Here is a 14,021-nt window from a genome sequence, read left to right as displayed (position 1 = left end):
GAAGCTAGCAATTCTCAACAGCCAATACCTCAATTACTTTAGGAGCTTGGGATTTAATTATACAAAATGACAAATGGGCTGGCACACCTATGTTTTTTGAAGGAAAGAACTTTTAATGGCCTTATGTAGTATAGTGATTAAATGAACTAAATATACCCACCATACCCAAATTAACAAAATGAAAAGATACATATGATAAGGATACATAACCTACATGAAATTAATTCAGCTGTTGGGCTTATCATTACATCTGGACCATAGACAACATTGCGTCTTCTCATTTTTAGAGCAAAAAAGACTTTAAAAAATTGTTAAGAAACTATCCTGGACCCACTCCTTGAAATCAGAAGAATGACTTCATTCCAGTTATGCAGGATTATCTGCTATGCCATAAGACTAATAAAGGCAATACTCTTCAAATTTTATATTTTAGGAGTGCAATTTAACATCATGCTGAAATCGTTAAATATGATATTTAACATGCATTGACATACATGTTAACATGAAACCAGAACAAAGCTAAAAACAAAACAATAACAATTTGGGTGAGTTAAAGAACTTTTAAGTTTCTTACATCCCAAACTTAAGCAATCTAATGTCCATCTATTTAAAAATATTATTTGAGGTCCAACAAACCTAAAATAATATTTTCTGATAAATTATTTTCATTTTAAAATCATTAATATGTTTCCTGTTTTTTAAGACCTGGACCCACTGATTTTTCAAAATTGTATATTCCAAATCTTTTTTCTATAGATCAAATATATCAATAATAGTACTTTTCATTTCAAGTTTTAATATAATAATAATAAAAAGCTGCCTTGTTGAGTTCTGTTAATTCTGTTGAACTCTGTATGAGCTGTTAAGGACCATGCTGTTTAATTAACATACATTCCAGATGTGCAGATCACCAGATATGTAATGAAGGCAAATCAAACTCAAAAGATAATCTTGCAAAATCTTTCAAACAACATAAAAATAAACTGATTTAAAAAATTAATTCCTGTTTAGCCCAAGCATTTCAATAAAACATCTTCCCCACTATTTTCAGATTTGAGTAATTCTACAATATCAGCTTCTCATGTGATTTGGGATCAAATCATAACTGCTTACTATTAATGACAAAATATGCCCATCTGCTTTTCAAGCATGAAATGAAAATCCTGGTTTAATATTCTAACACCTGCCAAATAGGCCAAGAGAGAAAAGTAATCAGAATAAGTCTAATTCCAGAAAAAAATATGGATGCTAAGCCTAGTGATATAGTTGAAAATTTGGTAGTTAAAACCACCATCCTCATAAGGTAATTATAGTATGGCAAAAGGTATTCTAGGGACCTTAGCCAGCTATTTTGTTTTATCATTCAGTTATTTATCTGAATTAAATCTAATGGGAATTAACATTAAATTCTTAAAATATATATTCATCCCAATGTAATATGCATTTTAATATCAATCTTAATAGTTTTAACCATCATGTTATATAAACTGAAATTACATTCATACATCTAGACCAGACATGTCAAATTCGCGACGTCACGTGACATTGCGCAACTTATCGGCACAGTTTTGCCATTGCCGGCAATGGGGTGTGTGCGGCTTCCGGATGACACGTCCAGCCCACAAACTGCCAGTTTGACACCCCTGATTTAGACCTATTTAATTTCCAACTCTAGGGGCTGGTGCTCATCTCCATTTCAAAGCCGAAGAGCCAGTGCTTGTCCCAGGACGTCTCCGTGGTCATGTGGCCGGCATGACTAGACACCAAAGGCGCACGGAACTTTGTTTTTTCCTTGATGTTTCTCTTTTTATCCACTTTTCACTGAAGAAGCTTCTTGGATGAGAAGTGAAATGTCTTCAAGGAAAAAAACAAAGTCCACTTGCCTTTTGAAAAAGCACCTTTGGGACAACTATGACCTGGATGAGTGAGAATCTCCATAGACTTTTACTCTGGGGAATAACATATTGCTGATTTGCACATGTTAGTTTAGAATGTTGGCTGGAATGAAAGTAAATAACATTAAGCAGTTCAAAGCTCATTCATCAGGGTACCTTGAAATTTTTACAGGATCTACATTAATCCAATTCTGCTTGGGGACTGATGTAAGACTCAATAAATTGCAGCTGAGGATAAGCAAAGAGGAAAATGCCACTATTTTCTGTCATTCCATCCTTCCTCCTTTCAGCATTGAATTGCTGCAGCTGGGAATTAGTAAAACTCCATTCTCTACCTAAGGGAAACCAGATGGGAGATTTGGCTGTTTCACAAAGAAGTGTTGTGACTCCTTTTTCCAAGGTGTCAATGAGGTGTTGCCTTGTGGAAAAGGAGATCTTTTGCAAGTAGATACCCCTTAGTGGAACATATATGGTTGGCGGGCAAATATGTTCATGTCAACTTCAAGTGGCTCAGAAGCTGGGACATTGGGAGCCCAAACATGTGGTATGCTGCATCAAAATTTAGTCATTTCTATGTGCCTTTGGCCCTGACTAGCTTACAATGTATTTGAAGATCTTTAAGGGATTCTGGTGCTACATAAATATGTTTTGCCAACTAAGTTGTCACTTTGCCTACAAGAGTGAAGATTTGGTTGCAAATTCCTACAAGGTAATCTCAGAGTACACAGAACTTGAGCTATTATAGTTGTCAGTGCATGGTTGAAAAGGATTCAGGAGATGGTTTGTAAACAGCCACTACAAGCTCATTTGTTTTTAGTGGAAAAAAGCCTAGCTAGTTTATAGGAAACTTATCAAAGAAACTAAAAAAGAGTCTGCCTTAAAATATTAAGGAATAAATTAGTTCTAAAATCCAACAGAAAAGAATTCCAGGGTTCTGAATTAGAAATAGCTTAGTTATTGAAATTCATGTAATTCTATCTCATTCATCTCAATAAATATCATTTTAAATATTGATAAAAAGCACCTGTCAGTTTCTGAAACAAACAAACAAATAAATAAATCTTGTTTGGAAAAATCACTTTGGGTTGAGGCAGCTGCCAAAGAACTTAAATACCTACACACCATCTACAACTGTGAAGAGTCAACAAAGTCTTATTTTGATTCCTTATTACATTTTTATACCATTTGGGGAAATCCTTAAATTTCCAATACTGGGGAGCATTATGATTTCCCCCTTATCTCTGAATTCTTAGAATTATTGTGGAAAGCACACTTTTTTTACCTAGTTCAATTTCAAAGGGGCTTATAATGTAATTTGCTTGAAAGAAAGTCTTATTGTTCTATAGTCTATATTGTTCTATCATGAGAAGTTGGAATATAGTTATACAATTCATACAGTTCTTTGTCTTCATGAGTTTTATAAATTGTATTTATCAAACCTGTTGGACAAGTTTTTAATTGTTTATTTGGATTGATTGATCCTTGACCTGTAAGGATCTAGCTATTTACATCAGATAGCTTTTGTGGTTCTCAGTGACTTTTACATTAAGCTGGAGAAACATATCTTTAATTTGCCAGCCTTAGTTTATAGCATTTCCTCAAAGGGAAATTCTTTCTGCCAATGCTGAGCTATTCTATCTTGGAAAATCCCAGCCTCCATACATATGGGTGCTCAGAGGTATAATGTGATACTGTATTTTTTTTTTAAAAAAACCCAACACATATGTTTATTTCCAATTCTGTGCACTCATCATCCTGATCTTTTGTCGTGTGAGATTGGGGTTCCAGAGATATTTCCTCTTACTCATGTTGACTTTCACTTCTCAGCTCAATCTCTGGCCTCTAGTTCAGGAATTCCCATCCCTTGGGCCACGGACCGATACTGGTCTGTGGCTTATCATGAACTAGGCCACACAGCTGGAGGTGAATGGCAGGTGAGCAAGTGAAACCAAAACCATCCCTCCCCTCCCCCTGGCCCATGGAAAAATTGTCATCCACAAAACTGGTCCCTGGTGCCAAAAGGAAGGCTGATCAAATCTGTATTCCAAAATAGAACCCATGTATGCAGTCTCAAATAGATTACCTATCTGATTATTTCATTTGTTCTCTCTCTCTCTCTCTCTCTCTCTCTCTCTCTCTCTCTCTCTCTCTCTCTCTCTCTCTCTCTCTCTCTCTCTCTCTCTCTCTCTCTCTCTCTCTCTCTTAAGAATGGGGAGAAATAAGTACAGGTAGTCTTCGACTTACAACAGCACACTTAGTGATCATTTGAAATTACAACAGCAATGAAAAAAGTGACTTATGACCTTTTTTTCGCAGTTACGACCATTGTAGCATTCCCATGGTCACAAATCAAAATTTGGGCTTTTTGCAACTGGCATATACTTATGACAGTTGCAGTGTCATGGGGGTCATGTGATCATGTTTTGTAACCACCTGACAAAGTCAATGGGAAAAACAACCTTGTTACTAACTTAACAACTGTGGCAAGAAAGGTAGTAAAATGGGGCAAAACTCATCTAACAAATGTTTTACTTAGCAACAGAAATTTTGGGCTCAATTGTGGATGTAAGTTGGGGACTACCAGTAATAGCAATTAGTTGTACAATTTCATTCTTTGAGGAGGAGGTCTTTCAATTCTGCCGTAACACCCTGCCAACTGAAAAGTTTTAAGTATTAAAGTAATCCTCCTCTTACTTGGTTTGATCGCCTTGCAGTCCAAGGGACTCGCAGGAGTTTTCCCCAGCACCATAGTTCAAAGTCTTCAATTGGACTGCAAGGCGATCAAACCGGTCAGTCCTAGAGGAGATCAACCCTGACTGCTCTTTAGAAGGCCAGATCCTGAAGCTGAAACTCAAATACTTTGGCCACCTAATGAGAAGGAAGGACTCACTGGAGAAGAGCCTAATGCTGGGAAAGGTTGAGGGCAAGAGAAGAAGGGGACGACAGAGAATGAGGTGGCTGGATGGAGTCACTGAAGCAGTAGGAGTGAGCCTAAATGGACTCCAGAAGATGGTAGAGGACAGGAAGGCCTGGAGGAACTTTGTCCATGGGGTCGTGATGGGTCAGACATGACTTCGCAACTAACAACAACCTCTTACTCGATGACTTTGGATGATGCAAAGCAGTATAGAGCTGACCTTGAGAATAGAAAAACAATGTGTGAGATGTTTGTGTGTGGGGGGGAGAGAATCTGTGAAAAGATTACTCAGTTGTGAGAAAGAGAAGGAGACAGTGAAGAACTCAAAATTATCCTGGTCTAATTTTAGTGTGCAATAATATAGTACTTTTTTTCTTCCAGTCAATAGTATCCACATCTTGGAGACTGCCTGGATAAGTATCTGCCATTTTCTTGGCAAGTCTTTTCAGAAGTGGTTTGCCATTGCCTCATTCCCAGGGCTGAGAGGTGCCAAGCTGGCTTCATGCTCAAAGCAGGACTAAAACTCACAGTGTTCTGTATTCTAGCCTGAAGCCTTAATCACTACACAAAACTAGCTGTCTATATAGTACTGCAATAAATTTTATTCCTGGAATCCTTGCTTTGCCTATTTCTTAACTTCACTTACCTCAGAGGGTTGACACATATTCTCGTGTTCCAGCAAATACCAAGGCTTTTAATTATTTTTCCCACACATTTCCCTAGCCTAGCTAAACTTTGGGACAAAATTTATTTAGTCTTTATTATGCATCCTCCATATATTAGGCCCAGAAAATCACTTTGGTAGTAAATCATCTTTACTAAGTCATGTTATTTCATTCCTTCTCATGGCTTTCCCACCGTTCCTGAGACTGTCCATCTGTTTATTCACCAAATCTTCACATTAGATCAATAATTAACAGCATGCTTTTGGAATGTATTATTTCAGATATTGTTTGTTAAATTCATCTGTTTTCAACCTCCCATCCACAATTGTATTGGTGAAACACAGTGGATATATGCCACCTTGGAGCAATACCTTCATTGTTATGTAAACTATTAGAAAGATAATTGCCTAAACTTTTATTTATGGTTGAATTAACTCAATTCATGCTTCTATTTGGTTGTCTTCAGGCTACCTTTCAAACAAGAGAAATACTTAAAAGGAGCATATCTGTTGCAATATAACTTACTAGCCTTCTCCATTGATTCCATTTTCAAATCTTCTCAGTTGGAGGTATATTTTATTGGTCTTTTCAAATACAATTCTTAAATTATTTTTTGTTGTTAGTTGCGAAGTCGTGTCCGACCCTTCGCGACCCCATGGACAACATTCCTCCAGGCCTTCCTGTCCTCTATCATATTCTGGAATCCATTTAAGCTCATGCCTACTGCTTCAGTGACTCCATCCAGCCACTTCATTCTCTGTCATCCCCTTCTTCTCTTGCCCTCAATCTTTCCCAGCATTAAGCTCTTCTCCAGTGAGTCCTTCCTTCTCATTAGGTGGCCAAAGTATTTGAGTTTCAGCTTCAGGATCTAGCCTTCTAAAGAGCAGTTAGGGTTGATCTCCTCTAGGACTGACCGATTTGATCACCTTGCAGTCCAAGGGACTCGTAGGAGTCTTCTCCAGCACCATAGCTCAAAGGCCTCAATGTTTTGGTGCTCAGCCTTTCATATGGTCCAACTTTCACAGCCATACATTGCAACTGGAAAGACCATAGCCTTGACTATACGAACTTTGGTTGACAGGGTGATGTCTCTGCTTTTTAGTGTGCTGTCTAGATTTGCCATGGCTTTCCTCCCCAGGAGCAAGCGTCTTTTAATTTCTTGGATACAGTCCCCATCTGAAGTGATCTTGGAGCCCAGGAAAACAAAATCTGTCACTACCTCCATTTCTTCCCCATCTATTTGCCAGGAATTGAGAGGGCCGGATGCCATGATCTTGGTTTTCTTAATTATTTTAGTGGGTGCATTTAAGTCTGGATCCAGATTTAGTTGGACTTGTTGAAATTATTGTACCATTTTCCAGGAAGAAACTATACTTTTGTGTTTCAGATGAAACACATTTTTCAGTAATGTAATATCCAAAATATTTCATGGTTGAAATGTGCCAAATTGGAGCTCCCATTCCATTTACAATATACTGTAATGGCCTTAGAATGGGCCTTGGTGGAGCAGGGGCTAATGCCTCCTTAAGTAACACCAGCTGCCTGCAATTAGTGCAGGTTCGCGTCCCACCAGGCTCAAGGTTGACTCAGCCTTCTATCCTTCCGAGGTGGGTAAAATGAGGACCCAGATTGTTGGGGGCAATAAGCTGACTTTGTAATAATGCCGCTGGGGGGCGCGCGAAAGCCCTAATAAGCAGGCATATACATAGAATGAAGGCTATTACTAAGCACATTGATTTGTGCTTCTTAGATTGTAAGCTGCCCTGAGTCTTCGGAGAAGGGCGGGATATAAATGGGATTAAAATTAAAATTAAATTAAAATTTTAAATGTACTGAAAATGACTCCATCTCAAAAGTATTTAGATTGGCCTATTTTAGAGCAGTATACTCAGAATGTTCCATCCCAAAGTCAAAATGGAACCTTCCATAGGACCACAAAATATTGTACACCCATTTACTGTATATCATGGTTGCAGGACATAAAGCACATTGTTTACATTATGAATATATTTGGATGATTACATAATATTGTAACTGCAAGATCAAAACTGATGTTTTGGCTGTGTTTTAGTTCAGTTTTCTGTCTGTAATTATGTACATTTCAAACAATTGCATTAATTTCAACACATTTACTGTATTTTTTTAAAAAAAAACATTTTTATTAATTTTCAATTTCTTATGCCATTTTTTCTGTGGATCTCTTCTAATTCATTCATTCATTCATTCATCCCATTTCATGAAATTTGTAATAATTCTAAAGTTAATTGGGGGTGGACGTGTTTTAAGCAAGATAATCACTTCTGTAATACTATGAAAAAGTTCAATAGTTTATCCCTATTGTAAAAGTTACAGGCACATTCCTTTAGTAGTGTCTCTCAAATAAAGCTAATAATCATCTTTGAAACATGTACTTGGCAAAGCATAAAGCCAATGTTATTTAGAAAACTTGTAATAAAAGTATTCAGGAAGAACCATGATTTTTGAAGTGAAATAGCAATATAAAACATCAATTATATATCAGTTTGGTGAAGTGGTTAAGGCTAAAAACCAGGAGACCAAGTTCTAGTTCTGCCTTAGGCATAAGGTACACTGCATAACTTTGGGCCTGTCACTTTCTCCCAGTCTTACGAAGGAGGCAAGAGCAAACCGCTTCCGAAAAACCTTGCCAAGAAAACTGTAGGGGCTTGTCTTCAGACACAATCGAATGGAGGAAAAGTGGGGGAGGGGGAACACTGAGAGAATGTGGACAAGATGGAACATATGCTATGTGCTCCATTAGTGATGCTGAAGTCATTTTACTAAGATATAATCCATCCTTACTCATGATTAACTTTGCATATTGCCTCCAAAGGGATTGTTGTGCAGCTGAGTTCCAAAAGATCCAATCAATTTCTTCTCCACAATTAAAAATGCCTAAGGTGACAGATGGAAACCATTATTAAACCACACTAAAGCAAAGTCAGTACTGTACACACACTATGCATCTCAAAAGGCAACCTTTGATGTATCTTTCATCATCTAACTTTCCTAGAATTTCAGGCCAATATGTAGCATTTCCAACATATTTGTTGACCATCAGCTTGTATTACTGCAGAATATGTTCCATGTACAATATGGAACGTTTAGTACCTAATTTATAGCCCCAGACTGGCAGGTATCCAGCATTTCAAACTTTGGGGCTTTTGGGGGGAGAGGGTGTTCAAAGGATAGAAGTGGTATCTTAAAATTATAGAGACTAACAGTAGCAATAATACCCCTTCAACCCTTTTTTAATTTCCACAAAATTGGGCTGCTTTTTTTTAGGGTTAAGGGGCAATAGCCTTGAGAATTGTGCCTTTCTTGGGTATTTTGCTAAATACCCAAGACTTTCCTGTTCAAGCATCTTGGTAAGGATCTGATGTATTGAATTTACAACTCCTAATTCTAACACAAGGCACAGACTGAACTAGAAAATGTGAGTTCTAAAGCTAGTGTGCATTTTTTTAAATTGCTGCTCTGCTAAGATTAGGCTAAGAAATAGTTGTTGACTCACAGCATAGGGTAAGGTGCACCAATTCCAGCTGTCAGGTGCCTGGTGCGTGTTACGCCTCCTCCTGCAGGGAGGGAGGGAGACTGGCAGGCATATGTGCATTACCCAAGAGCTATGTTTAGTAACTTGTCTCTTCCTGTTTGTTTCTAGCATCCTTGCAACAGCAGGAGCACATTTTAACACCCATGTGGACCTGCGGACTCTGCGGGCGGTACGCGTGCTCAGACCCTTGAAGCTTGTCTCAGGCATTCCTAGTAAGCATCTGGTTTATCTCCACCACCTTGCCCTACTGTTGTTCTCCTTCCTTGCAGAGCAGTGTTGGTGTTTCCAATGGGCATCTTTATTTCCTGTAGGGGTATTCTGTTAGAATCCGGACATTTGTATACAATTCTAGACTGACATTTAGGAAATTAAGTGACATTAAATAAAAATATTGATATTAAATAAAATATATTTTCAACTACCAGAATACCAGGCTTCAAGTTCCTTTAATCCTGAGATTCAGGAAGGCTTTTGTTAGATCAGTAAAATAAGTGGGGTGGGGGAAAACTGACTTGGTTAATTCTGAATATACTTATAAGGTAATGCTGAAAAAGGAGAATGCTGAGAAGATGTGGCCTTAAAAATTAGTATCTCATCTATTTCTCATGTGTTTAGAATACTATATACATATATAATTACTTGGTGAGCTTAGTTTTACCTGGAACAACAAATGATTTTACCAGATTGTCATATCAGTCCTGCCCAAATTGATCTGAAATCTAATGAATTCATTTTGACAGTTTAGCTGGCTCTGACAAAAAGGAGACATATTAAGGCAATCCAATAGTAAGGTGAGCTAATAAGCCATTAATCAGCCCTATGTGCTTTGAGAAGATTTCCAGTTTTACTCGATAACAGTTGCAGGTAGTCCTCATGTAACCACTTGTTCAGCAACTATTCCAATTTCCAATAGTGCTGAAAGAGTGATACTGGACCTTGAAGTTCTGGCTGTTGCATCTTTCACACAGCCATGAGATTGCCATTGGCAACCTTCAACACTTGCTTCTGACAAGTGAAGTCAATGATGAAGCTGGGAGGAGGTCGCAAAGCTTGTCCACCTATTTGTGCTCTTAACAATGGTGTGGAATTCACTTAATGATGGCAACCAGAACTGCCATGGCTAAGTGGCACTATCATGTGATGTTGCGCTTTTCTGACCGTGTTGCTTAGCAACATAAATTCCAATTGCAATTGCCATAGTTAACTGAGGACTACCTGTACTTCTTTGCACTAAGGAAAAAAAGCCAGAATTTTTATTTTGGATTCAGAGGAAATTCCTGAGAACCAATATTGTACAAGGACTAAAGTATTGGAATTGCATTGGGGAAACACAGGTTTTAGTTCACCCTCATCCATGAAAATTTGCTGGGTGATTTATGGATAAGTTATTGTCTCTCAGCTCACAGTTAATTGGGGATAGGAAAATAGCACTTTGAGCTTCTGAATGAAAAGTGAGAGACCACCCTAATGAAGCAATCGTTACCAGTTCTGACTCAGCAATTTACAATTGTTCTGCATTGTGCTGCAAAATTCTCATCCGTTCATTTAAAATATACAATATTGTGGTTGAATCCAGAGCTACTGGTGACAAATAAAATATATTTGCCAAGGCTTGTATACCCTTTGAAGAGCAACATGCAGATATATTTGTTTCTCAATTATTTGGGAAAGATTCTTTTCTTTTCAGTTATATTCATTTATTAATTTTACAAGTACAATGAAAGAAAAAAAGATAATGAATGAATGAATGAATGAATGAATGAATGAATGAATGAATGAATGAATGAATGAATAGGAGATAAAAACGTTTACAAACTTTAGAAAAGTACTGTAGGTACAAAGGTTTCAAAATGACATTTATATACATCGGCATATTACAATATTTTTGATCCATTCAGATTTATGTTGATACAAATGTAAACTGGTATTAAAATTAGATTATTATGCCACAATGATCAGCTGTAACTAGAATAAGCTGAAGAAAGGAAATCACAATAATTTTTGCTTGATCTAGAAAATTTGGCAAATGTAACAAATCATTAAAAATTGAATATTGCAATCTTACATTAGAGAAAACCTAAACTTTAGAAAACTTTGGATGAAAGAGAATATTTTTTTCTGGGGGGAAAAATTGGGAAGTTTGTTCTAATGGGAAAGAACTTGCTCCTTTGGGAGATGAATATTTGCTTTCTTCTCCTTCAGTGACGAGATTTGCCTGCCTGCTGGAGCTTTGTCTTCCCTTGATTCTAATATTGCATTTGCCAGACCATAACAATTTTTCTGAACGTGTTTCACAGTATGACACTTCCTTGTCTCTCTGCTTCTCCCAAAGGAATAATATGCTGATTGGTGCTTCTTTTTATTACTTGCACTTTTCTCCTTTTCCTTTTCTCAAGGTTTACAGATTGTACTAAAATCTATCATGAAGGCAATGGTGCCTCTGCTTCAGATTGGTCTCCTTCTCTTTTTTGCAATCCTGATGTTTGCCATTATCGGCCTGGAATTTTATAGCGGAAAACTACATCAGGCTTGCTATGTAAACAATTCAGGTAAGAGGTATTTCCTGTCTCCTTTCTGATTTCATTCTAGCCCTGGAATTTTAAAATATAGCTATGGATCTAATTACCCTACGAAGATTTGTTCTGTAGGTCTGAACATGTCCTCTGGGGCAAAAATACTTACTGTAATTTAAGCAGCAGAAAACAAAACATGATTTTTGTTGTTGTTTCCCCATGGTCTGTTAACCATGAATCTTGAATACTTCTGTTCACGTTTGTGTTTCATGCTAACTCCTGATGATACAAGGCAAAATAGCAGAAAAATAAAATCCAGATTAAACTGTCCTTTTTTGCTTTTCTTTCTAGACTTCTCATTTGCTCCTGGCAATAGTATCTTTCCACACCCAGGCCAGATCTTCTCTAATCACAAGATGTAAGAGCAGCTCAAACCTTTAACTGTCATATGAAAAAATAAAATAAAGAATTAATATTTAAATATTTTTTAAATTTCAGAATTTTTTTTAGTATAGTATGGTGTAGTGCAGTGTAGTGTAGTACAGTACAGTATAGTAATATACAAATAAACAGCCTACAAGTGCTCCATCAAATTCATAGACAAAACCCTCTCACAATTACTGTTTTTAAGCCAGGTCTCACCCAATCTGTATTTGTACCTTTGATTTTTCCTGCCAAAATGTAAGACTTTGCTTTTCTCCACACTGAAACTCAATTTGCTGAATAGGGCCCATTGTTCAAGTTTGTCTAGATCTTTTTGGATCCTGAGTTTGTCTTAAAGGGTCTTGGCTACTCCTGACAATTTGGTGTTATCTGCAAATTTGATGAGTTCCCTTGAGTTCCCTCAACTAAGTCATTTATGAAGATGTTGAAGAGTACTTCACAGCCCTTGCAAAGACAGAGCATAAATCTGTATCACTTTTTCCTATTTGTTATTCCCTTTCCACCTACCCCTATATACATATTTCTGGCAACTTTTTTCCTTAATTTAATTTAAATTTTTATTTATCTCATTTGTTTATTTTAACCCTGAGTAATTTTGTGAATTATCAGGTAGTCAGCACCAAGAAAGATGTTTGTATTGGGAGAGATCTATATTTTCCCCCATTTTTTAAAAATGGATGCCATTCCTTATGGCCAAAGTTAAAATGCTAGATTTGGAAACAAAATCTAATGCTGGGTTTTGCTAAACCTCCATGAACGAGATATGGTGTGTTTCAGTGTGCTAACTAAAGAGATACCCTCTTCTTTGGATTTTTGCAATAAAAAAAGCTATAGAACTGTAATACTTTTCTTAAGATCAACTGAACTATCACAATCATCACAAATACTATGCACAACTCTGAAAGAAATCTATTTCAGTTTAAACTATTTTTAATTTTTTACAAAACTTTCCCCCCCAATCTAGTGGAAAGTTGGAAAAAATATGCAGAGATGCTCGGGAACTGTCTATGAGCGTATTCATTCTCTAATGTCAAACTCACGACATCACATGATGTCGTGTGACGTATCGGAGCTTTTTCCCCATTGCCGGCAATGGGGTGGGCGCAGTTTCATCGTGACGTGTCCAGCCTGCGGGCCGGCAGTTCTAAACAGTGAAGAAAACAGAACCAGATTTGGGGTAGGGGGAGAAATCAGCAAAAAAAAAAAAGAGTTCCAAGTTTGAAGATAAGCCCAATCAAGCTGGGGACTGCAGAAAAAAATACTTGCAAATTGTGGGATTTATGTTTTCCAGCCTTTTTCAAGAAGGATAGAAGTGGTAAGATTTGGGAATGATTTATTTGAGGGTCTCTTTCACTAGAATGATAAAGACAGGTGAGCATGCTCTCCTTCTTCATTCTCCCATACATATATGATCAAGACTGGGCTTAGCCCTAAAACAATACTTTATATTTGGACAAAATTTCCAAACTTCTACCTCAGTGAATCCATTTGCTGAAAATTTTCAGCTAAAAAATTCTTTATTCTTCTATGAATACACCTCTGTTGCAGAGTTGCTCAGAGCCAGCTTAAGATAAATCACTGACCTCATTAATACTTGATATTAATACTTCTACCATTTCATGATCATAATGCTAAGCTTGTAAGCCGCCCTGAGTCTTCGGAGAAGGGCGGGATATAAATGGAATTAAAATAAATAAATAAATAAATAAATAAATATGACCTGATAAGGCATCTTAACATTGAATGATGAGGCTACTGTGAAGATAAGGGAGAACATCTTTGTTATTCCTTGATCATGGATTGTGTGCCATGAAGTCATTTTCAGAGGTGACTACTTAGATAGAACTTCTTCATGAGGACCCGTACCTAAACTATTCTTTGAAGTATCTCAGTGGTGTGCTCACTGTCACTATATCATAGTCCAGCTATCTTGCTGCTGGTTGTTCAGTGCTGATCCAGTTCCATTTTCTAGTACTAGAAGGTCTTGTAAATAAGAAGTATTTTCTAAGGTACCTT

The 14,021-nt window shown here is 37.1% G+C and overlaps 1 protein-coding gene across 1 annotated transcript in view; it reads left to right on the top strand.

The window, feature by feature from the left end:
- Positions 1 to 14,021, top strand: part of CACNA1E (calcium voltage-gated channel subunit alpha1 E) — a gene marked incomplete at its 3' end in the record, with an annotated part of 392,449 nt that overhangs the window by 153,872 nt on the left and 224,556 nt on the right. Inside the window, exons 5-6 of the mRNA XM_083358506.1 lie at positions 9,157 to 9,260; positions 11,445 to 11,597. Of these exons, the coding sequence (XP_083214632.1) occupies positions 9,157 to 9,260; positions 11,445 to 11,597 (257 nt within the window). The remainder of the gene's footprint in view (positions 1 to 9,156; positions 9,261 to 11,444; positions 11,598 to 14,021) is intronic.

The sequence above is a fragment of the Vipera ursinii genome (genome assembly GCF_947247035.1).
Source record: "Vipera ursinii genome assembly, chromosome: 3".
Classification (NCBI taxonomy): domain Eukaryota; kingdom Metazoa; phylum Chordata; class Lepidosauria; order Squamata; family Viperidae; genus Vipera; species Vipera ursinii.
The sequence above is the reverse complement of the archived record's forward strand: the minus strand, read 5'-3'. Positions and strand labels throughout refer to the sequence as shown.